Source organism: Oryctolagus cuniculus, chromosome 18, assembly GCF_964237555.1.
Source record: "Oryctolagus cuniculus chromosome 18, mOryCun1.1, whole genome shotgun sequence".
In the NCBI taxonomy this organism is placed as follows: domain Eukaryota; kingdom Metazoa; phylum Chordata; class Mammalia; order Lagomorpha; family Leporidae; genus Oryctolagus; species Oryctolagus cuniculus.
Window position 1 is genome coordinate 40418788 of NC_091449.1, and position 26320 is coordinate 40445107.

General features: G+C 42.6%; 1 protein-coding gene across 1 annotated transcript in view; it reads left to right on the top strand.

Annotated features, from left to right (window-relative positions):
• Positions 1 to 26320, top strand: part of NUP93 (nucleoporin 93) — a 120838-nt gene that overhangs the window by 20701 nt on the left and 73817 nt on the right. The window contains exon 3 of the mRNA XM_008257320.4: positions 12978 to 13095. Coding sequence (XP_008255542.1) covers positions 12978 to 13095 — 118 coding nt within the window. The remainder of the gene's footprint in view (positions 1 to 12977; positions 13096 to 26320) is intronic.

The window sequence follows — 26320 nt, forward strand, 5'->3', positions numbered from 1 at the left end:
AGGAGTGAATATAAGGATTACATTCTTTTTCTAATTACACTTGAGAGCTGAATGTTTTGGTTGCATTGTTGAGTCAGCAAGGATGTTGTGGAAATTCGTGTAGGCCTCCCCAGAGTGTTGTTTTTTAAAAATATGTGTTGGTTTTGGTTCTGTTGGCATTAGTAAATGTAAGACAGAGGGACCTTGACAAGGTGTTTTTGTTTTTTAACCACCTGGCCTCACACCTAAAGGCAGGCAGCTGCTCCACACTGTTTGCTAGCACCTCAGCCGGCCTACAGACAGTTGTGCTAACCTTGGCCTCCCTGCAAGCTCTTTGACTCCTGCTCCTGGCTGCCTGCAGCTACCACTGATCTTTAGCATGCAGGTTCCGTGCTTGTGTGCAAGGATGTGCTGGAGCGAAAGGCCTTCGATACCAGCTGAGCTGCTGTAGTTATAATTTAATTGCATCAGCTTTACAGCTTATTAAGAGCCAAAAGGAAAATGTTTTCTTGGTAATAATTATTAGCCAGGCTCTCTCTCTTGTAAGTTTCCATTCTGCCTCATCTCTTTCTACTTTAAATTCATTATTTTAGGGAGGAAGAAGTTGGAACATTGAAAGAATGGGTATAGGGTGGGGCAGGTGCTTAAAAAGAAACCAAAGGCTGATGATTGTGTTTTTCCATCTTCTTGATATGCAGAAACATAAAGTGTAATACAAGTATTTTAGTACACACAGGGTGAGGGTAGAAGAGAGAAGTGAGCAGGAAAAATTTTCTTATGTGAAATATGTTGTGAAAGAAAATTCCATCTTTAAAATTTAGTTTAGATTTCTGATTTCAGATTAAATTATTTTGTGCTGAATTTGTTGATTAGTTGAATTATATTGTGTTGAGTTTTTTGTTTTAGAGATGGATTTGATACTTTCTTATGTGCATGTTTGAGCTTTTTAAGTTGTTCAGTTTTTTTTTTTAACACATGGAAAGTATACATCACATATATAAGGATGTAACTCAGGAGTCTTCAGATTGTGGCCTGTGAGCTGTATTCATTCTTCTCAAAGTATTATTGGAACATAGGTTGGCTTATTTGTTTATGTATCATTGGTGTTGCATTTGTGCTGCAGTAGCGAAGCTGAGTAGTTGCAAGCTGAAAAGTCTAAATATTTACTGTTTGCATCTAACAGAAAAAAATGTATGTACTACTGGTGTAAATAATAACATTATATAGTTAAGTTATAGGTTATTATCAGTACCTTGGATACCCTTGTTGTATGTACTCGTCTTTTCCTATCACAGATGATTCACTGGATTTTTTTCAGACTCTGAATCCAAACAACCTAGGGATGTACAAAGAAAGAGGTATTAATCAGTCTATCCAGGCCGGCGCCGTGGCTCAACAGGCTAATCCTCCACCTTGCGGCGCCGGCACACCGGGTTCTAGTCCCGGTTGGGGCGCCAGATTCTGTCCCGGTTGCCCCTCTTCCAGGCCAGCTCTCTGCTGTGGCCCGGGAATGCAGTGGAGGGTGGCCCAAGTGCTTGGGCCCTGCACCCCATGGGAGACCAGGATAAGTACCTGGCTCCTGCCATCGGATCAGCGCGGTGCGCCGGCCATGGCGGCCATTGGAGGGTGAACCAACGGCAAAGGAAGACCTTTCTCTCTGTTTCTCTCTCTCACTGTCCACTCTGCCTGTCAAAAATTAAAAAAAAAAAAAAAAAAAAGTCTATCCATAACTTTTTCTTCAAGGTAACTGGTGTTATTAATTTGCTTATTTGTTTGCATTTTTCTTCATGCTCAAAAAGATTATGTACAAACATTTATTTGCCCAGAGTTATATAGCAAATTGTAACTTTATTTATGATAATACTACTGAGTCGTTCCCCCCACCCCACCCCAAGAGAAACAGAGTGAGTAAGAGTATTCCCAGTCCCCTGATTCACTCCCCAAATACCTGTAACTACCCCAGCAGAAGCCAGGTCTCCCATGTGGGTGGCAGGAATCCAATTATTTGAGCCATCACCACTGCTTCCCAAGGTCTGCATTGGCAGAAAGCTGGAGTCGGAAGCCAGAGTCAGGCATTGAACCCTGGCACCAATGTGAGATGTAAATGTCTTAATCATTAGGCTAAATGTACATCTTCTAAGCTATCTTTTAAGAACTTAATATTGATGAGACACTATACCATGCATTTAACATGCATTACACAATTTTAAAAATAATCCTTTGATAAGCATTGTCTCCTTTTTTTTTCCTTTTTTTGACAGGCAGAGTGGACAGTGAGAGAGACAGAGAGAAAGGTCTTCCTTTGCCGTTGGTTCACCCTCCAATGGCCGCCGCAGCTGGCGCGCTGCAGCCAGCGCACCGCAGCCAGCGCACCGCACTGATCCGATGGCAGGAGCCAGGTACTTATCCTGGTCTCCCATGGGGTGCAGGGCCCAAGCACTTGGGCCATCCTCCACTGTCTTCCCGGGCCACAGCAGAGAGCTGGCCTGGAAGAGGGGCAACCAGGACAGAATCCGGCGCCCCGACCGGGACTAGAACCCAGTGTGCCGGCGCCTCAAGGTGGAGGATTAGCCTAGTGAGCCGCGGCGCCGGCCTCCATTTTATGATTGAAGATGATCATATAGTAAGTGGTCAAGCTAGAATTCAAATCCAGCTTGGTTAGTAAGAACCCCCCACACTTGCATGGTACCTTTCAGTTCTGAAAAGATTACCATACGCATTCTCTTGACTGGTCTCCAAAGCCTGAGAGTTGAAAGAGACAAGGATTATTCTCTGTATTTACAGAATCTTGAGAAAACTGAAACTTGAGAAAGGAATGTCTCTGAGATATTTCAGCCTGTAAATGACAGGTGATATTTGAATCCAGGCCTCCTAACTTTTTTTGCTCCCCATATATACTGGGAACAGCCTTTGTGCCCCTACTGTCCTGGGACTAGAGTTTTTGAGTCCAGCCTATTTGGCTTTCAGCTTGAGGTGGGAGCTGCCTGGCTTATGGAAGTTGGCAGAGAACTTTCAAATTTTCCCATCCCTGGAAACTGGAAGTTCTGGTACAGCTTTTATTTATGTAATCCCTGCCTGAGATTCCCTCTCTCCTTCATCATTGCTCCCTCCCCCTCCCCTATCAGAGTTTCTATATGTGCAGAGTGTAGCAGTGCATTGTACAGTTCTTTCAGGTACCACCCACTTGGTTGGCCTTGCTCTTACGGTGACTTTAATAGCTGATTTGAAAATTTTGAAATTCCTGATACTAGCACACATTAAAATCACCTGGGCAGTAGATAACATTCTCAGATATCACTGGTGGACAGAATTTGAGAATAGCTAGCAAACTAGCAATCATAGCAGTGTCATTTCTAGGGATCTATTTCAAAGATGTACCAGCAAAAATGTGAAAAGACTGTTTAAGGATATTCATTGCAGCATTATTGTAATAGCAAAAATAGGAAACAGCAAATATCCATTAGTAAGGGACTGGTTGAATAAATGTGGTATGTCTATATAAAGGAATGCTTTTCAGTAGTACAAAGGAATGAGAGTACATGCTATCATAAAGAGATGCAAGGTGGAGGAAGAGTATAATATTAAGGCAGATGAAAGACATCCCATGTTCATAGATCCAAAGACGCGATATTAGGATGATGATACTCCCCAAATTGATCTACAGACTCAATATACTCTCTATCAAAATCCCAACTGGCCTATTTTGCAGGCTTAAAATCCATGTGGAAATTCAGGGCACCTAGAATAGCTAAAACAATCTTTAAAAAGTGAATAAAATTGGAAAATACACACTTCCAATTTTAAAACTTACCATAAATCTACAGCAAGCAAGATGGTGGGATACTGGCTTGAGAGTAGATGTATAGATGGATGAAATAGAATTATGTTTATAATTGATTTCCAAACAGGGTGCTAAGATCATTCCATGAGGAAAGAGTAGTTTTGTCTTTTTTACTTTATTTATTTATTTATTTATTTATTAAAGGTTTATTTATTTGAAAGGCAGAGTTACAGAGAGGCAGAGGTAGAGAGAGAGAGGTCTTCCATCTGCTGATTCACTCCCCAAATGGCCGCCATTGCTGAAGCTGAGTTGATCTGGAGCCAGGAGCTTCTTCCGGGTCTCCCATGCAGGTGCAGGGGCCCAAGAACTTGGGCCATCCTCCGCTGGTTTCCCAGGCCATAGCAGAGAGCTGGATCAAAGTGGAGCAGCCAGAAATCAAACTGGGGCTCATATGGGAAGTTGGCACTGCAGGCAGCAGCTTTACCTGCTATGCCACAGTGCCAGCCCCATGAGTAATCTTTTCTTTTCTTTTCTTTTTTTTTTTTAAAGATTTATTTGAAAGTCAGAGTTACACAGAGAGAGAAGGAGAGGCAGAGGCAGAGGCAGAGGCAGAGAGAGAGAGAGAGAGAGAGAAAGAGGTCTTCCACCCTCTGGTTCACTCCCTAATGGGCTGCAACAGCTGGAGCTGAGCCAATCCAAAGCCAGGAGCCAAGGGCTTCTTCTGGGTCTCCCACATAGGTGTAGGGGCCCAAGGACTTGGGCCATCTTCTGCTGCTTTCCCAGGCCATAGAGGAGCTGGATTGGAAGTGGAGCAGGTGGGACTCGAATCGGCACCCATTTGGGCTGCCAGCCACTGCAGGCGGCGGCTTTACCCACTACGCCATGGCGCCGGCCCCAAGAATAGTCTTTTCAACAGAAGACAATGGGACAACTAAATGCCAACATACAAAAGAATGAAGTTGGATACCTACCTTAAACCATAAGCAAAATTTATCTCCAAATGGGATATAAGCCTAAATGTAAGAGAGAAAATATAAAACTCTGAAGAAAATACAGGCATGAATCTTCTTGGTCTTAGGTTTGCTAGAATTTTCTTAGATGTGACACCCAAAGCACTAGTGAGAGAATCCAAAATAGGTCATTTGAACTGCATCAAGATGAAAAACTTTTGTGGTTTAAAGAACACTATCAAGAAATGAGGGGGCCTGCGCCGCGGCTCACTAGGCTAATCCTCCGCCTGTGGCGCCGGCACATCGGGTTCTAGTCCCGGTCGGGGCGCCGGATTCTGTCCCGGTTGCCCCTCTTCCAGGCCAGCTCTCTGCTGTGGCCCGGGAGTGCAGTGGAGGATGCCCAAGTACTTGGGACCTGCACCCGCATGGGAGACCAGGAGAAGCACCTGGCTCCTGTCTTCGGATCAGTGCGGTACGCCAGCCGCAGCGCTCCGGCCGCGGCGGCCATTGGAGGGTAAACCAACGGCAAAGGAAGACCTTTCTCTCTGTCTCTCTCACTGTCCACTCTGCCTGTCAAAAAAAAAAAAAAAAAAAAAAAAAATGAGGGGCAAGTGTTTGGCAGGCAGTTAAGATGCAGTTGGGGATGCCTGCATGCCAAATCAGAATTCCTGCTTGTAAGTCCTGACTCCTGCTGATGTGAACTCTGGGAAGCAGCAGGTAATGGCTCAAGTAGTTGGGTCCCTGCCATCCAAATCAGAGACCTGGATTGTGTTCCCTGCTCAACCCTGGCTGTTGTAGACATTTGGGGAGTGAACCAGTGGATGGAAGATCCCTCTCTGTTTCTTCTCTCTCTCTCTCTCTCTCTCTCTCTCTCTGCGTTTAAATTAAAAATAAAAATGAAAATAAAAAACAACTTACATATAGGGAAAATATTTGTAAGTTATATATCTGCTAAGAGACTTGTATTCAGAATACCTAAAAAAAATTCTCAGGACTCAATAAGGTAAATAACCTGATGAAAAATTGAGCAAAAAATCTTTATGAGCAAATGAGAATGTACTCAACATCATTAGCTTTCAGAGGAATACAAGTCAGAAACATGATAAGGTTCCATTTCATACCTACTAGGATAGCTATGAAAATATTGTCAAGATTGAAAAAATCAAAATCCTTTTACACTGTTGGAAGGAATTTGAAGTGGTTCAGCCACTTTGGAAAACAGTCCAACAGTTCTTTAGAAGATTAAACATAGTTACCATATGATCCAACAGTTTCATTTCCTAGATATTTACCCAAGAGATAAAACATTTGTCCATACGAAAACTTGTACATGAATATTTATGGAGGTATTTCTTGTAATAGCTGAAAAGTGGAAACAACCCGAATAATCTATAAACTGATGAATGGGTACATAAAATGTGGCATAGCCATGCAGAGGCAATAAAAGGAATGAAGTACTCATCCATGCCTAACAGTACACTAAATGAAAGAAGCTAGGCACAAAAGGTTACATATTGTATGTTTCTTTTTATGTGCATTGTCTGCAGTAGGCAGATCTAATAGAGTTGCTAAGGGCTGGGGATGAGTGAATGGAGGGACACAGGATGTGACTGCTGATGGGTAGGGACTTTCTTGTTGGGATGAGGAAAAATTTCTGAAATTGATTGTAGTAATGTTGTACCACTCTGTGACTGTACTAAAAATTATATCCTTTAAAAGGGTGAATTATATAGTATGCAAATTACATCTCAATAAAGCTATTTTTAAAAGGCTGGGTGGGGAGCTGGGTGTTGTGGCTCAGCAGTAAAGCCATCACTTGGGACAGGTGCATCCTTCTCAGAGTACCTGGGTTCAAGTCCTGCTTCTAGTCCAACTTCCTGGTAATGTGCACCTGGGGGGTAGCAGATTATAACTCAGGTTCTTGGGTCCCTGCAACCCACATGGGAAACCTAGAGGGAGTTCCTGGCTCCTCGCTTTGACCTCACCCAGCTCCAGCTGTTGTGGGCATTTGGGGAGTAAACCATGAGCTGCAAGAGTTCTCTGTCACTCTGCTTTTCATAAAACAAACAAAAAACCAAAACAAAAAGAAACCCACCTTTTAAAATATTGATATCTACTTACATATTTGCTGATAAAAAAAGGAAAATATGTAGTGCCCCTACTTATTCATGGGGAGTATATTCCAAGACCCCCAATAGATATGTGAAACTACAGCTAGTACCAAACTCTATATATACCATGCTTTTTTCTATACATATATACCTGTGGTGAAGTTTAATTTATAAATTAGGCACAATGAAAGGTTAACAACAATAACTAATAATAAAATAGAATGATTATAGCAGTGTACTATAATACAAGTTATTTAAGATTTATAAGTTGTGGGGCCAGCACTCTGGGTAAAACTGACCCCTGCAATACTGGCATCCCATATGGGTGCCAGTTTGAGTCCTGGCTGCTCTACTTCTGATCCAGCTCTCTGCTATGGCCTGGGAAAGCAGTGGAGGATGACCCAAGTCCTTGGGTCCTTGCACCCATGTGGGAGACCAGGAAGCTGCTCCTGGTTCATGACTTTGGATTGGCACAACTCTGGCCATTGTGGCCATTTGGGGAGTGAACCAGTGGATGGAAGCCCTCCCCCCCCACCTTTAAAACAGAAAAAAAATTGCTTTTTTTCTGGAATTTTCTATGTAATATTTTTGGACCTAAGTTGACCATTGGATAATTGAAACCACAGAAAGCAAAGCTGCAGTTGAGAGGTGGGGTTACTAAATTATCTGATTTGTTTTAATCATACATAGTAAGGCATGCAGACGAAGAAGTGACTATTATGAAAGAAGAAATTTTTACTCACAGATTCCCTAGAAACAAGGAGATGTGGCACACCATGCAGGGATGGTGCTGGCATTAATCAGGAAACGGAGTAAGCGAGGGGACTGTGTAAGATGAGCATGAACTATCTTCATAACAAACAGCAAAGCAGTTATTAAGGTCTAGTTGACTCATGGTCAGAAGAACTCAAACTCAGAAGGTTCTGCTGGCAACAGATGAGATGATTGGAGCATCAATAAGGATAATAACTACAGTAGATTGAAACATGGGTTTCAATGCATGAGTTTATAGCATCACCTTTGGAGGATATTAGAGAACCATATTTTTTAAAAATATTTATTTATTTATTATTAGGCAGAGAGAGAGAGAGAGAGAGAGAGAGGTCTTCCATCCGCTGGTTCATGCCCCAGATGGCTGCAACTGCCGGAGCTGCGCTGATCCAAAGCCAGGAGCCAGGAGCCTCCTCCTGGTCTCCCATGCGGGTGCAGGGGCCCAAGGACTTGGGCCATCTTCCACTGCTTTTCTAGGTCATAGCAGAGAGCTGGATCGGAAGAGGAACAGCTGGGGCTGAACCATCGCCCATATGGGATGCCGGCACTGCAGACATTGGCTTTACCCACTACGCCACAGCACTGGCCACAAATCATCTTATTATTCAAGGTCGTCATGTAGCTGATGAAAGGAGTTTCTCTGAATGGAAGTATTCTAGCTGATAAAGATGGAATGCTACCATTTTGCAACCTCTAAGGAATTAATATAGGTCTGTGCAGTGACTGTTAATGTCTACAGGCATTCCAAATAGAATTCTTTCTTGCTGAAAGCATGAAGTAGGCTAACATTAATCAGATATTTAGTATTTATTTAAAAAAAGTTATTTTATTTATTTGAAAGGCAGAGAGAAAGAGAGATCTTCTGTCTGCTGGTTCACTATCCATATGGCTGCAACAACCAGGGCTATGCCATGCCGAATCCAGGTCTCCATCTGGGAGGGAATACTGGCAGGGGCCTGAGTACTTGGGCCATTTTCTGTTGCTTTCTCAGGTGCATCAGCAGGGAGCTGGATCTGTAGTGGAGCAACTGGGACTCCAGCACCCATATGGGATGCTGGTAGCACAAGTAGTGGCCTAACCCACTACATCATAGTGCCAGCCCCTAAAGTTTAATTTTTTTTTTTTAAGGGAAAGGGTTTGTCGGGGGAAACCCAACAGACCGGAGGGAAGGGGCAAAAAAGGAAAAGAGGGAGAAGGAGAGCATAAGAGAGAGAGAGAGAGAGAGAGATATCAAGAGATAGAGAGAAAGAGAGCCACATATTCAGGAACATGCCCTCGTAAAACTTTGCTGGGGTTGGGGGCGGGCAGGGAAGTAGGAGCAGAGAATCATTAGGATGGGGGTGGGGCTGACACCAGTGGTTGGGCCATGGGGTCACCTGGCTTCCAGCAATGGCTGCAGGGGCTAGAGCCTAGGATGGTGTCGGGTGTAGATCGTGCCATAGATAAGACTCCACTGTTTTACTAACATTCCCCCCTTTTGTTTTTTATAAAACAAGAGTTGTATGGGATTACATTAGCCCCAAAAGTCCAAGAAGGGTAGAGGGACTATGATCTGTCTTTAGAGCTACTTCCTGTTGACATGGGGTGATTAGGTACTCTGCTGTCATGGGGCGTTGTTAGAGTTTACTTTTGATTTACAGAAAAAACACAGGATACATGAATGTGTTAAATGACATCATAGGCATTCAGTCAATAGGACCTGTTCTGTGGAAAGTTTCATCCTTGCTACTTTGAGTGTGGTCTGTGGATTAACAGCAGTAGCAGCAGCAGCAGCTGAGCTTTTCAGAAATGGGGAATCTCAGGCTCCATCCCAGACAAGTGAGTCAGAATCTGCATTTTAACAAGCTTCTGGGGGTGATTCATAGGCACATTTAAAGTTTGAGTAACACTGCTCTATAAGACAAACCAGAATCTTTACAAAAAATGATAAGAAAAAAAAGTAAGATAGAGGGGCAACCTATGGACTAAAACAGCTTTATGAGGCATATCAGTTGTTCACAAGTAAAGACGTTATTTGGATCCCATTCAAACACAAATTTTAAAATTATGAAATAGTTGGGAATCTCTCTCTTTTTTTTTTTAAAGAGGCTTATTTATTTTTATTTTTTTTGAAAGGCAGAGTCACAGAGAGAGAAGGAGAAACATCCTTCCATCCATTAGTTCACTTCCCAGATGGCTACAATGCCAGGGCTGGGCCAGGCCAAAGCCAGGAGCCAGGAACTTCATCTGAGTCTCCCACGGTAGTATAGTGGCCCATATACTTGGCCCATCTTCCACTGCTTTCCCAGGCACATTAGTAGGGAGCTGAATTGGAAGCAGAGCAACTGGGACTTGAACCGATGTCCATAAGGGATGCCAGTGCTGCAGACCTGGCACTGCAGACTGAGACTTAACCTGCTGTGCCACAGCACCAGCCCTAGAATATCTTGGATATGTTTTAAATAATCTGGGTTGGGATCCGGCATTATGGTGCCATGGATTAAACTGCTGCCTGCACCACTGGCATCCCATATCCGAGCGCTGGTTCGAGTCCTAGCTGCTGTGCTTCTGATCCAGCTCCCTGATAATGCGCCTAAAAAGCAGCGGAAGATGACCCAAATCCTTTGCCTCCTGCCATCCACATGGAGGCCTGGATGGAAGTCCAGTCTCCTGGCTTTGGCCTGGCTCATCCTTGGCTGTTGTGGCCATTTGGGGTGTGAACCAGAGGAGCTGTGTGTCCCTCCTTGTCTGTTGTTCTGCCTTTCAAATAAATGAATCTTTAAAATAAAACACTATGGGTGATACAAGAAAATAGGTAGGGGTGTAGATGAAGCAGGGTATGACATTGGAATTGCTGAAGCTGGTTGATGGGTACAAGGAGACCCATTTTTTTAAAAAAGATTTATTTATTTATTTGAAAGTCAGAGTTACACAGAGAGAGGAGAGGCAGAGAGAGGGGGAGAGAAGGAGAGAGAGAGAGAGGTCTTCCATCCGCTGGTTCACTCCCCAATTGGCCGCAATGGCTGGAACTGCGCCAATCTGAAGCCAGGAGCCAGGAGCTTCTTCCAAAGGAGGCCCATTTTAACTTTGCATTTGAAATTTTCTTCTGCAATAATGTAAAAAGAGGAGCTCCACTAATATAGCTATAATTAAAAAGATAACAAGTATTGCCAAGGACATGGAAAAAATGGGGAGTCCTTGTACTTTGCTAGGAATGGTGGGAATGTTAAAGGGTATAGCTGCTTTTGAAAACAGACAGCAGTTTCTCAAATATTTAATGTAGAGTTACCATATGATCCAGCAGTTCTGCTCTTACGTATATACTCAAGAGATGAAAATATAATAGCCAGAAAGTTGAAACAGCCCAAAAGTTCATGAACTGGTGAATGGATAAATAAAATGTGCTTTGTCCATATAGTGGAATACTATTGTCAATAAGAAGGAGTGAAGTATTAATACATCGTCAGACATGGATGAACTTGAAAGCATTATGCTAAATGAAAGAAACCGGTCACAAAACACTGTATAACGTGTGATTCCATTTATATGCAATATCTAAAATAGGCTAATGTACAGACAGTAGATTAGTGGTTGCTAGGTTGTGGGGGGGTGGGGCAAGATGAAATGGGGAATCACTACTCATGGCCAAGGGTTTCTTTCTGGGCAGATGAAAATATCCTAAAATTGATTGTGGTGGTAGTTTTACACCTCTGTGAATACACAAAAATCACTGAACCATGCACATTAAATGGTGAGTTTCATAGTGTGTTCATTAATGTGTTAGCTGTTGTGAGAGAAGGAGGGAGGGCACTATACTGTCACCCATGCCCCAGGCTTTACTTGAGACTAATCAGAATTATTGAGAAGAAAGCTGCATTGGTGATTCTAATGTGCAGCCAGGATTGAAACCCATTGTGTTAGACAATTTGCTGTTAGTGTGTGTGTGTTTTTTTTTTTAAAGATGTATTTATTTACTTGAAAGAATTACACACAGAGAGAGAAGGAGAGGCAGAGAGAGAGAGTGAGAGAGAGAGCGAGGTCTTCCATCCGCTGGTTCACTCCCTAGATGGCCACAATGGCTGGAGCTGCACCGATCCAAAGCCAGGAGCCAGGAGCTTCTTCCGGGTCTCCCACGCAGGTGCAGGGGCCAAAGGACTTGGGCCATCTTCTTCTGCATTCCCAGGCCATAGCAGGGAGCTGGATTGGAAGTGGAGCAGCTGGGTCTCGAACCGGCTTCCATATGGGATGCCCCCACTGCAGGTGGCGGCTTTACCCGCTAACGCCACAGTGCTGGCCCCTGCTGTTAATGGTTGATAGAAAAGAGATGCAAGATGGTCTGTCTCTATCTGTTATAGTAACCCCAAGGCTGGCATCATAGTTGACCTGAAGGAGACAAATATCTATGGGAGGGAGAAACCCTCTGGGTGAACACTCCTTACTGCTGTTGTATTTATTAGAATAGAATACAGGAAATCCTTTCTCTTCTGTAAGTCTGTTCAGGATTGAAAATACACCCACGGGTATTGGAGTTACATGTGCTGCCTAATGCTCTAGTTTCTTCTAAGCCAGGCAGTGTGAACATACACTGTCAGTGGAATTTTTTGATACTAAATCACGATTAAAAAAAACCAACAATCTAAAAAGATAATCTAATTCTCCCAGGTTTTTTCTTAGAGAGAATGTTCTGGGTATTAATAAAAATCTATTTTTTTCTCTGCCAATGTTCTGTTGCCCCAGACGAGAGGTAATAAACTTATTCCCATTTTTCTTCAAAAACATTTATCAGCCAGATAACAGCCTTTTATATTACTGGAGTGAGTAGCAGAGAAGGTTCTTGAACATGTATTGGGCATGACATTTGGCTTTGAAGAGAGATTATGGAGAACTGACCTTGAATTCTGGTTTCATTGCCCTTGTAAATCAGTGTTCACCCTGGACCTTCAGTTTCCTGGATAAATGAATGAAGTTTGGACTGAGTTATTCCTGAAACTTCTAAAATGTTGTGGTTTACTGTATCTGTCTTTACAGAAACTTTAAGCATAGCATGGTTAAGAGTTTTTGACCTATAACTAGTTGACCTGAGTGACACTTTTTGGTGCTGTCATTCCCCTGTCTGTGATATGGGGATGAATGATAGCATCTGCCTCATAGCTTTCTTGGAAGTGTTTGCGTCAGTCTAGCCTGTGATATCATTACCATTTTATCCTAGACAAGGCCCCCACTCTAGTAAAGGCATGATAAGAACTCGGATTTCTCCTACTACCAAATGCAGTGCCATATTTGTTCCCATATAAAAGTGGACAGCAAATAGAAAGTTTTGAATAAAAAATACTGACCAGCATATTAGATGTCCTAATGCTGCTTTTTCCCCTCACTTTTGTCTCCCTGCTCTTCTTTCTCATATAGGTCAGTTCTTCTTGGGTCTCGGGGACTTGACATATCTCACATCTCCCAGCGATTGGAGAGTCTGAGTGCGGCCACGACTTTTGAGCCTCTTGAACCTGTGAAGGACACAGACATTCAGGTAGGGGCTTTCAGGTACAGGCGGAAGCCTGGGCAGGAGCCCAGGCCGAAGGCCCTGGCCCTTCATTGATAGCTGATTTAGGAATCCCAGTTGTCCTTGTTAGTTTCATTTTCCTCATGAATTTTCGTCTTGCTCAGATATTAAGAGAGTGGGAGACTCAGCTTGGGAAGTGTAGTAGGGGAACATTAGGTTATTTTGAGTGCTTTGCATGGTTGTATTTAAGAAGGCATTCCATTTTAGATTATTGTAATTACAAGAACTGGTTTCTCTTCCTTCCTTGGGCTTAATCCAAGACACAGAGACATTAGTTGTAAAGTTTCTCTTGCTTTCTTTACTAGGTCAAAAATAATTTTGCTATTCATCTTCGACATTTTTTTTCTATATCTTGCTTGTGTTGGTTGGCAAAGATCTGGGGAAAGCTTTACGTTCCAGTTACTGAAAATTACTCAGTGATTTCCAGGAAGTGTTTGGCTGCGTTAGTGGCGTGAGAAAGTGGTCTAATAGAGCACTTCATTTAACCAAACATGCTGCCAGCAACTGAGAACCACTTTAATCTAATCAGAGGCTCACATAAAATTGTTAAGATAAAACTTGTGGTCCATTTAGTTTTGAGCAATTAGAACACTGCATTTGCGTCAGAATGGAGGGAGAGTGGCGGGCACCATTTTTATCATTGATTTACCTTCCAAATGAAAGATGCAGATCTTGTAGAGGCAAATCCTAGTAAAAACAGGCAATAATTGTGTTGTTATTTGCTACCCCATTACCCTTCGCAGGAACTGTTTCAGGCCATCTAATTTGCTACATTTCTACTCATTTATTCCAATTAAGAAAATAACTATAGATATTCATAGCTTTTTCTGTCATTGATATGTTTTAAAAGTATGGAATATACTAGCTTTTTTGTAGCTATATTGCTAAATCATATTTGTGTATCAACTTATAGATGCATTTTCTTTTTTTTTTAAAGACTTATTTATTTATTTGAAAGTCATAGTTACACACAGAGAGAAGGAGAGGCAGAGAGAAAGAGAGAGAGAGAGAGAGAGGTCTTCCATTCACTGGTTCATTCCCTAGTTGCCCACAACGGCGGGAGTTGCACTTGTCCAAAACCAGGAGCCAGGAGTTTCTTCCAGGTCTCCCACACAGGTGCAGGGGCCCAAGGACTTGGGCCATCTTCTACTACTTTCCCAGGCCATAGCGAGAGCTGGATTGGAAGTGGAGCATCCAGGACTCGAACCAGTACCCATATGGGATGCTGTCACTGCAGGCAGCGACTTTACCCACTATGCCACAGTGCCAACCTCTATAGATGCATTTTCATTTCCATGTAATTTTTTTTAAAGATTTATTCATTTATTTGAAAGGCAGAGCTATAGAGAAGCAGAGGCAGAGAGAGAAAGAGATTCCATCTGCTGGTTCACTCCCCACATGGCTGCAATGGCCAAGAACTGGGCTGATCTGAAGCCAGGAGCCAGGAGCCAGGAGCTTCCTCTGGATCTCCCACATGGGTGCAGAGGCCCAAGCACTTGGGCCATCTGCTGCTACTTTCCCAGGCCATAGCAGAGCGCTTGATCAGAAATGGAGCAGTTGGGGCACTGCAGGCGGCGGTCTTACCCACTATGCCATAGTGCTGGTTCCCCCCCCCCCCCCCCCGTTTTTTTAAAATTTTATTTATTTATTTGAGAGGCAGAGTTACAGACAGGGAGGGACAGAGAGAGAGAGGTCTTCCATCCACAGGTTCACTCCCAAATGGCTACAGTGGCCAAAGCTGGGCATATCTGAAGCCAGGAGCCAGGAACTTCTGGGTCTCCCACGCAGACGCAGGGGTCCAAGCTCTTGGGCCATCTGCTGCTGCTTTCCTAGGTCATAGCAGAGAGTTGGATCGGAAGAGGAGCAGCTGGGACATGAACCAGCACTTACATATGAGATGCTGGTGCTGTAGGAGGAGGCTTAGCTCACTACACCACAGTGCCAGCCCCATCCATGTAATCTTAAAATCGCATGCATGCTTAACTTTTTTTTTTTTTTGCTAAGTTTCAGCCACATCTTCCATTGTGTGCTTGATACTTTATAAATAAATACTTAAAACAGGGATGAGATGGAGCTCCACTAATTTAAATAATCACCATATATTTTGGGAGCATGCTTAATCTAATAGTGTGAAAACAAATGGCACTGGTTAAAAGTTTGTGTGCTTTTAATGTTGAAAATACCAAAGAGGTTCTTTATTTGAAAAACTTAATGGCTTTGTAATTTTTTTCTGGCATTTTTACAAGAATTCCTGATTGGAGAACTCAGCAACATCAGTTAATGTACTTCATGCATTTCCACTGATGTGATATTCCATTTTTTACCTTGAGATATCAACATTTATAAATGTATTGATTCATAATGATCATTCCTTCTAACATTCTATTTAATGCAAAAACATCCTTCTTTGAATACCCCTATTAGATAATTTTCTAGCAATGCATGTCCAGTTACATCAAAGATAAGTTTTTAAAGTTTTTTTTTTTATTTTTATTTTTTATTTTACTTGAAAGGCAGAGTTAGAGGAGGATAGACAGAAAGGGATCTTCCATCTTCTGGTTCACTCCCCAAATGGTCACAATGTCTGAGGCTGGGCCATGCTAAAGCCAGGAGTCCAGCGCTTCCTCTGGGTCTTCCATGTGGGTATAGGGGCTAAAGCACTTGGGCTGTCTTCCACTGCTCTCCCAGGCACATTAGCAGAGAGCTGGATTGGAAGTGGAGCATGGCTGGCACCGCGGCTCACTAGGCTAATCCTCCGCCTTGCAGCGCCAGCACCCCGGGTTCTAGTCCGGTTGGGGCGCCGGATTCTGTCCCGGTTGCCCCTCTTCCAGGCCAGCTCCCTGCTGTGGCCAGGGAATGCAGTGGAGGATGGCCCAAGTGCTTGGGCCCTGCACCCCATGGGAGACCAGGAGAAGTACCTGGCTCCTGCCATCGGATCAGCGCGGTGCGCCGGCCGCAGTGCACCAGCCGTGGCGGCCATTGGAGGGTGAACCAGCGACAAAAGGAAGACCTTTCTCTCTGACTCTCTCTCTCACTGTCCACTCTGCCTGTCAAAAAAAAAAAAAAAAAAAAAAGTGGAGCAGCTGGATTAAGCCACTGCTTGTGACACTGGCATCTCAAAATATGACCAAGACTCATATTTTGAGTCTTGGTCACTCCACTTCCAATCCAGCGTCCTGCTAATGCACTAGGGAAAGCAGCAGACAATAGCCCAAGTGTTTGGACCTCTGCTACTCACATAAGAGACCTGGATAGAGCTCTAGGCTCCTTGAGTAAGCCTGGTCCAGCCCTGTCTTGTTAGGGCCATTTGAGGAAAATGAACCAGTGAATGGAAGATCATTCTATTTGTCTCTTCCTCTTTCTCTGTAATGTAGCCTTTCAAATAGTAAAATAAATAAATCTTAAAGGGGGGGGGGTGCGACACTGTGGTGCAGTAGGCTAAGCCTGTGCCTGCAGCGCCAGCATCCCATATGGGCGCCAGTTCATGTGCTGGTTGCTCGTCTTCCAAACCAGCTCTCTGCTTATGGCCTGGGAAAGCGGTGGAAGATGGCCCAAGTGCTTGGGCCTCTGCACACACGAGGGAGACCAGAGGAAGCACCTGACTTCTGGCTTCGAATTGGCCCAGGCCTGGCCATTGCGGCCATTTGGGGAGTGAACCAGAGGATAGAAGACCTTTCTCTCTGTCTGTAACTCTGCCTCTCTCTGCCTTTCAAATAAAGAAATAAAATCGAGCCGGTGCTGCGGCTCACTTGGCTAATCCTCTGCCTGTGGTGCTGGCACCCCGGGTTCTAGACCCAGTTGGGGCGCCAGATTCTGTCCTGGTTGCTTCTCTTCCAGTCCAGCTCTCTGCTGTGGCCCGGGAAGGAAGTGGAGGATACCCCAATTGCTTGGGCCCTGCAACCACATTGGAGACCATGGGGAAGCACCTGGCTCCTAGCTTTGGATCAGCGCAGCGCACCGGCCGTAGCGGCCATTTGGGTATTGAACCAATGGAAGGAAGACCTTTTTCTCTGTCTCTCTCTCTCTAACTTTACCTGTCCAAAAAAAAAAAGTATGGAGTGGCCTTCATTTTTATTCTTTTTGTAATATATTGGTTATCCAAGAAGAACTCTTTCAGTTATTTGTAGAAAAGCCAGATGTACTATCTGATGGTCTTTTTTTCCCATTTATTTAAATAGTTTTATGGAGATAGAATTCATATGCCATAAATCTGATGGTCTTTTTGTATATGAGCTTTTGTTTTTCAACCATTGCACTTTTTTTTTGAGATAAGTGTGTACCCTAATACCATGTGCCAAGTATCAGTCAGCATGAAATTATTATGTCAATTTATAAGAACCTTAAAGTACTGTTCATTAAAGGAACTGCTGATGCATCGTTTGATAGATATTGTCCAGGATGTTGTACTGTCCATTGTTTGCATTACTTCTAAGCTTGCAAAGGCATTTTCCCATGTATAGATTGTCATCTTGCATTTGGTAGACATTGATTATATTTCCTTCTGTTTCTAATGGAGCTTGAAGTTAATTTGAATTTTTGTTGTTGCTGTTTATTGTTTGTCATAATCAATGATGCTGGCATACGTTGAGAATGCCTTTTTAAAAAATTGCTGTGCCCAGCAATAGTAATAGATTTTAAAAACCCACTTAAATGTATGTATGGATGATACTAGTAAAATTTTTTTAATGTTTATTGATTTTATTTTTTGGAAATGGTCATAAAGAAGGCCTACAAATTTGTGTAATAAAGATGAAGAGCAATAACCTAACAGGGCAAATGACTGCTCAAATGACTGTACTGATCTATTCTAAGTGACTTTGTGGTACTTGGAAGTACAAGTCTTCTCACAGAGATATACTTGCTCACTTCTGACTTTGGAGAGAAAAATGACTGAGGCAGATAGCACTGTTTTAATGTGATCTGAACAGGTCTAATGTACCATGGATGAAGTGTATTATGTAACAATAAAGAGCACATTTACATAGCTTAGTTATATTCTGGGCTTTTTCACTAGATTGCATGTATTTTCAAGAAAGCTGTGCAGAAATAGCCTGAGCAGGCCATAAAAATGGGAGCTGCAGTTTCTCAGCATTAAGCTATAGTTTTTCCAAATGGCATCAGACCAAAGCAATGTTATTGCTGAAGTCACTGTATTGTATTCTTAGTGATGCTACAGGAACTTACGGCAAATTTGGTGGCCTAAACAAATTTATTCTTTCATAGTTCTGGAATCTACTATGGCAGCACCATACTCTCTTCACAGCTCTAGGGGAGAATCCTTCCTCTTCCAGTTTTTGGTGGCTTCTAGCATTTCTTGGCTTGTGGCAGCATAACTCCAACCTGTTCCTCCATGTTCACAGGTTCTTCCTTGTGTATGTCAAATCTGCCTGTTCTTTTTCATACAAAGATAATGGATTTAAGGCCCATCTTAAATTCAGGATGATCTCATTTGGAGATCCTTTCACTTAATTAGTTTGTAAAGGCCCTATTTCTTTTCTTTCTTTCTTTCTTTCTTTTTTTTTTTTAAGATTTATTTATTTATTTGAAAGGCAGAGTTACAGAGAGAGACAGAGGCAAGGAGGGAGGGAGGAAGGAAGTCTTCCATCCACTGGTTCACTCCCCAAATAGCTGCAACTGCCAGAGCTGGGCTGATCTGAAGCCAGGAGCCAGGATCCAGGAGCTTCTTCCGGGTCTCCCACGTGGGTGCATGGGCCCAAGGACCTGGGCCATCTTCTATTGCTTTCCCAGGCTATAGCAGAGAGTTGGATCGGAAGTGGAGCAGCCAGGATTCAAACTAGTGCCCATGTGGGATGCCAGCACTGATTGCAGGTGGCGACTTTACCCTTTACACTGCAGCACTGGCCCCCCTATTTTCAAGTAAGATCACATTTACAAGTACCAGGTGTGGAGTCGGCTTTGTGGCTCAGTGGGTTAAGCAGCTGCCTGCATCCCATATGGGCAGTAGTTTGAATCTCAACTGCTCCACTTCTGATCCAGCTCCTTGCTAAGGCTCTTGGGGAAGCAATGGAAGATAGCCCAATTCCCTGGACCCCTACACCCATGTGGGAGACCCAGATGGAGTTTCAGACTCTTGATTTGGCCTGGCTAGGTCCTGGCCACTTGGGTAGTGAACCAGCAGATGGAAGATCTCACTCTCTCCCTGTCTCTCCCTCTCGCCCTGTAACTCTGCCTTTCAACTAAATAAAAGAATTTTTTTAAAAAAAATGAAGTATTGAAAAGAAAAGCTAAAAAGCCAAGTACTAGGTTTTAGAACTTAGAGATGCCTTTGTTGGAAGATATACTTCAATCTATTGCACCTTGTAGTGCCAGAAATATTTTAAAAACTGACTGTAAGTAATGAAGCATCTTTAAATCCAACTCCCTTTCATAGCCCTGTAGAGTATGGAATATAGGGCTAAAGTATCTATTGCCAGATGTTCCAGCGAATGTAAGCTGCAACCAACTATCTGACCTTGTCCTCAACAAACTTTCAGGTCTTTGGGAAGTGAGACTGAATCCCCATGTCTGATTCTAGGTTTCTATAGTAGTTACTTTCTCTTCTAGGCTAACAGTCTGTAGTGTATTCGAGAGATTTCTATAGAGACATTTTTCAACTAGAAATAGTCTGCCTCCCCCCCCCCCCCTTTTTTTTTAAGAGATTTACAGAGTTACAGACAGAGATCTTCCATCCGCTGGTTCACTCCCCAAACGGCCACTGTGGCTGGAGCTTGGCCAATCCGAAGCCAGGAGCTAAGAGCTTCCTCTGGGTCTCCCACAGCGGTGCAGGGGCCCAAGCACTTGGTCCATCTTCCAGGGCTTTCCCAGGTCATCAGCAAGGAAGTTGAAAGTGGAGCAGCTGGGACTTGAATGGGTGCCCAAATGGGATACTTGTGCCTGAGGTGAGGCTTAACCTACTATGCTACAATGTTGGCCCCAGATAGTCTGCTTTTTAAAGTAGTTTTTAAGGTAAGTGTAGGTTGAATTAAGTTGTGACACTTTGCTGAGGTAAAAGGAGTTGCCTTGTATATGTGTACTCTGTGCATCAGCCAACTAGGTTGTCCTTTGCCTTAGTCTTTAGGCTTTTGCGCACCACAGCCTAGAGTAGCACCTCTGGAATATCCAAGCTCTAATTTCAGTTTAAGGCTCTAAGGGTTTCCATAGATGTCACCTCTTCTGTAGTCTTCTAGGATCACTTCTCCACAGCCTCCAAATATAGTATGTCAGATTTACTGCTTAGGAAGAGACAAGAGTTTCCTTTACAAAGTAAATAGAAATGTAGATTATGTTGATGGACTTGACTTAGCAGCCAATTCTAATCTTAGATAAGTGAAATTTCATCCCCTTCTCTACCAGAGAGAAACTATTTTGAAGGTCTTCATAATCTGCCTAAATCTCCAGATGGAAATCTGTCCTGTATAAGAGAAAAATAAGTCTTCAACAGGGGATAAAATAATCCTAAAAAATTAGAGTCAGCAAAACTGATCCATCACATGTGAGGCTTAATTATGGTGCAGTGATAATTGTTAAAAACTTACTTTGTTTACCACACTGTATCTGTATTAAAATATTTGTTATTGCCTTTTTCTTTTTTTTTAAATTTTAACTTATTTTTACTTATTTAAGAAACAGAGTTATAGACAGAGAGAGGGAGAGACAGGTCTTCCATCCGAAGGTTCACTATACAGATGGCCACAACAGCCGAAGCTGAATTGATCCAAAGCCAGTAGCCAGGAGCTTCCTCTGGGTCTCCCACGTGGGTCCAAGTACTTGGTTCATCTTCCACTGCTTTCACAGGCACATTAGTAGGGAGCTGGATTGGAAGTGGAACAGCTGGGACTCAAACTGGCATCCATATGGGATGCTGGTGCCACAGGCAGAGGCTTAACTCACTATACCACAGCGCTGGCCCCCTTCCTTTTTCTGTCCTTGGAAATGTAGTATATGCTCAAATCACTCTTCGTTTCTCTTTCTTTTTCTCTCTCTCTCCTTTTAGATTTTATTTTAAAGGCAAAATGACAGAAAAAGGGAGACACAGAGAGAATCTTCCATCCACTGGTTCACTCCGCAAATGCCAAATAGCTATAACAACTGGGGCTGCTCCAGGCCAAAGCCAGGAGCCAGGAAATTCATCTAGTTTTCCCATGTGGGTAGCAGGGGCCCAAGAATTGGGCCATCTTCTGCTGCCTTCCCATATGCATTAGCAGAGAACTGGATCACAAGTGGAGCAGCCAGGTCTTGAACTGTCACACATACCCATTGTCTGCTGCTGTGCCACAGTATTGGCCCCTTAATTTATGTTAAATAGTGAGAAGAAACTAAATGTCTTTAATAAGTATGAAAATGAGTCAGCGATGCCCTTATCTCCTAAAATTGTTGTTTTCATAGTTTATCTTGATTTTCTATCTTCAGAATTGAAATATTGCTACATAAGTGGAGATATAAATAACAGTGAAGAGGAATAGTGATTGTGTTGCTCACTAATTGTGTGTTTGTGATACTGGCAAGTAGTTAGCTGGGAATGGGTTACAGAAATCCCATGGCAGTTTTTGGAAAGAGGATCAGACTTGCCTGCAATTTTTAATGTGCTAATAACTCCTCAGTAATATTATTAGCAAGTTATTATTTTTTTTAAATCTATTTATTTTGAAAGGTAGAACAGTAGAGAGACAGAAAGATAGAGATATTCCATCCACTGATTTCACTCCCCTAAATGCTCACAACATAATAGAGCTGGGCCAAACCAAAACCAGGATCCCAGAACTGAATCCAAGTTTTGCATGTGGGTGGCAGGGACCCAAGTACTTGTTCTGTCATCTGCTGCTCCCAGGTTGCTCATTGGCAGGAAGCTGGGATCGGAAGTGGAGTTAGAACTAGAACTTAGGCACTGCAGTATGGGATGAGGGTATCCCAAGCAGCATCTTAACTGCTGAGCCAAATGCCCACCCCACTGGCAAATTATTAATATTGAGAAAGAAGTACAGTAAAATTTTCCTCACTTCGTCAGTTCAAAGAAAGTGCAGTTAGAGAAATTCAGTTACAATTTTCATCTTTTCCTAGAAATGGAAACTGCTAAATTTCTGTATTAAGAAGAGGTCTTACTGAGCTGCTTTAGTAAATCTCAGGAAGAAATGAGGTTCATTCATAAGATTTGCATCTATTTGCATAATAATTCTGAGAAATGGCTTAAGTGGGCAGAGCATACCTGTCTTCCATCTTGTTTCTGCTCTTTGTAGCAGGCTCTTCTGCACAAAGTGGTGCTCTAGCCTAAATTGAATAATCATAAATTTTGAATTGATGGACTGTGGACTCCACAGGAACAAGACTTTGCTTTCTAAATGTTTTCACATAACATAAAAATGTAAGAGATTATTCTATGGAATCTAATAGTGTGAAAGTTATCTAATAGTATGAAGATTTAGTTAAGCCTTTGTGTTTATTGATCGCCTTTATTATATTCTTGCTCTTAAGAGAGTCAGTGGAAAGTTCATGGTAATCTTCCTGGTGAGCTTGTAGAGGACTTTAATGAATATTTGAATTTTGCCCTTTCCCAGCTTATAACAGCTACCTCTCCTGGACTTAACACAACCTATAGTTAATGCTCATAGACTCACTAGCAAATGATTCTGATTATCACTGGGTTCAGAGTCTATGAGTCAAAGAGAAGTCCTTCCCTGGAACACCAGGTACATTTTAGGCCAAGATTGAGGTGTAGTGGCTGAGCTGCATGTAGAGAATGCACATCCCACTATGCCCTATTCTGGTTCAGGGACCATAGTTGTGCCAGGCTTTCTCCCCTGTGTGAACACAGCAGTGTCCACATCACCACCTCTTAATATTATAAGTATATAATAATAAATATAAATATATTATAAATATAATAAATCTTGTCATTAAACCCTGAACCAGAATAAATCTCAGAGCTGGTAAAAACCAGTAAACCTATAAAAAAGAAAATCGTGCCTGTGCAGACAGGCAAGCTATGTGCCATCTTGTTTTATGTTTATAATTAGGTAGCCTGATGTTTATTACTGCGGTGAGGATGGAAATTATTTAATTTTTCTGCCTGTTTGTGATAAGGGAAAAGGTAGGCATTGTGGTATGGTGACAAAGTATGCAATTACATTTAAGTATTCTCTGAATGGAATTAAAAATGGTAACTTTGGAATAAAAATGGGTCTGTGGAAAATGTGAAAAACTGCTTTTATATGAGCCAGGGATATAGGATTTCAGCCCTTTTATTTATCCATTCACACTCGCTCCTGAATGCAGGGCTTTCAGAACAAGCAAGTAACTGGATGCTGAATGCATTCTGAGCAAGCAGGAAATGGCAGGCTTTTTGTCTTCTCAGAGCTTTCTTCTATCCTGTAGTGAGCAGAAGAATATCAGTTACCAACTTGAAGAAGAAGGAAGTTGGAATGGTTCTGTAAGAGTAATTTGGAGCAAGCCCATGGCTAAAATATTTATCTGACATTTAAACAGAGCACTTCAAATCTTGGCCAGGCTCCGGTGCCTTTGAACTGGAGTGGAATCATCCCCTCCCTCCTTCGCTGTCTCTTCACCTGCCGATGCCTGTTGGTGCCCCAGCACTCTGAGAGTAAGGAATGTATATTGTCACCTTGAGTCTGGCATCTTTCAATTACCTGATTTTAGGAGCCAAAAATGGACACCTGTTTTTATCTGTTGAACTGTTTGATACTGGAGTGGATGTGAATTCAGTGGTGGTTAAAGCCTCACTGGGTTTTGAATGCATCACAGTGAACCAGTCTGGCGTTCTCAGTTGGCAGCCTTGACCTGATGCACCAATTTGATCTGCTAGCCACAGCACATTGTGAACTCTTATTTCAGTTTTGGAATGTTTGATCCAAAGCGTTTCAGGCCTGAAGCCTGATGTGACTCCTTCGATTGGTGGTGGTTGCAGTGTGGCTTCCTCATTTACAAAACTTTGGGGTCCCAGTTAGGAGCGCCTCCACTGCAAAACCGCATTCTCTGAAGAAACCGAGAAAAAGGCTCAGATACTACAGATTTGATTTTACCTTTTTTGTGTGTTTTTGTTTCATGTGGACCAGGCAAAGAAGCTAGGTGGTAGAGAGAGCAGTATCCTCTACCAAACAAGACGTGTACTTAGTGTATATTGCTTTGTTTTAAAGCATTTTTTCCTGTTTCAGAAATGCTCAGCTTCCATGTTGCACTTCTAATATGGAGTGGTTGAATGCGTTCCCGAAGCCCAGGTTGCTGTTGCTGACAGCCAGCCTGGTCTGCAGGCTCGATTCTGACAGCCGCTGGCTGCAGCAATCACAAAATCAGCAGCGGTGCACGTGCCACTTTAATTATCCTGGAGGACAGACGGGCCAGTCCCTGCTTCTTGCTGGAGTGGCTGTGAGGCTGAGATGCCATCAGCAGAATCCTGCCGGTGCTCTTCAGAAAACGCGAGCCTGGAGGCACTGCAGCAGAATCTGCTGAGCAGGGCTGGGCGTGTTCTGAAAGAATTCTTATAAAATACGTCTACAGACTAGGTTATTTGTTTAATTTACAAAACAAAGGGGAGTAATGGGTCAGCAGATTGTAAATGGGAGTGTGGATTTGCTGGCTGATTTGTATTATTATTGCCTGATTTGGTTTATTTCTTTGAATGTCATGAGCAAAAGGATGTATGGGAATTTATTCTTCCTTTTCCTTTGAAAAAAAAAATAAAGTGTGTTGCTATCTTAGGGACAGGTAGAAACACGTATGGAAGGTTATGATATGCTTGATATGCTCATGGTACCAAAATACACTGGTGTGCTAGTCTCTGGGAGTATTCTCTCTTTTTCTGTAAGGGTCTCTGATATGCACTGATACAGTGTATATCAATCTGTCTCAGCAGGACCAGTCTCCTAAATAAGCAGGGCCTGCTGGATTCTTCTGTCACAGTACAATTAGATTCTTATGATGAGGTACAAAACTGCCCCAGGTATTTTAGTGTTGATGCAATCTGGTAGTGAATATCACTCGTTCAGAAGGTGCTTTTAATGAATCAGTGCTCCTCAAACCAGTTTTCCCCCCCAAATTCATCTCAGACTAAGGAACACTTTTTATAAAACACATTAAAAATAAAATAAAAATAAAAAGGGGCTGACATTGAGGTTCAGCAGGTTAGGCTGCAGCCTGCAATGCTGTCTTCTCACATGAGCACCGGTTCACGTCCCACCTGCTCCACTTCCAATCCAGCTCCCTGCTAATATGCCTCAGAAAGCAATGTACGATGGCCTTAGTGCTTGGGCTCCTGACACCCGTGTGGGAGACCATAATGGAGTTCTAGGCTTCTAAGTTCAGCTTGGCCCAGGCCAGGTCATTACAGCCTTTTGGGGAGTAAACCGGCAGATGGAAGATCTCTCACCCCGTCCCCAACTCTGCTTTTCTAATAAATAAATAAATATTTTTTTTTAAAAATGAAATAAAAGACATTAAGTAATAAGCCCTAATTTTTAAAATTAGGTTCAATAGACTCAGATTGCATTGAAGATTTCTAAATATTTATTCTCTCTTCTTAACAGTTACCTGCTGCACACTAGGAAGAAACCATTTGTGAACTAGTACTTCTGTGACTGTACTTTGAGTAGTGCAATGTTAAATAGTTTTGTTTTTCTCTCCCTCTCCTCCTCTCTTTTTTTCCTTCCTTCCCTTTCTTGTTTAAGTGTTTCCTGCTTAAGTGCAGTGAAACACAGTTGAATAAAAGTTTACATTCCTATCAACCATTTTATTTCAGCTAACATCAGGGAAGCAAAGCTAAGGTTTATTGAACACTTATGATGCCCAAGGCATTATCTATACTAAGGACTTTCTGGCTTCCTGATACAATCTTCCCAGCAACCTTCTGCAGGTACTTGTTGTTGACCCTATTTCTGAGAGAAGGAACCAGAGGATAGGTATGTCAGACATGGACACCTTTTGCTTGGTTTAAGTTCAATACTATGTTCTTAGCCCCTTCAGTCTTAAGATTTTTAAATGTATTATTTATTTTGTTCATTTAAAAGGCAGATAGAGATCTTCTATCTATTGGTTTACTACCCAAATGCCTACAACATCTGGGGCTGGGTGAGGACAAAAGTGGAGACAGGAACTTAATCTGGTCTTCCATATGGGTGTCAGGAGACCTAACTATTAGAGCCATCGCCTACTGCCTCCTAGGGTATACATTAGCAGAAAGCTAGAA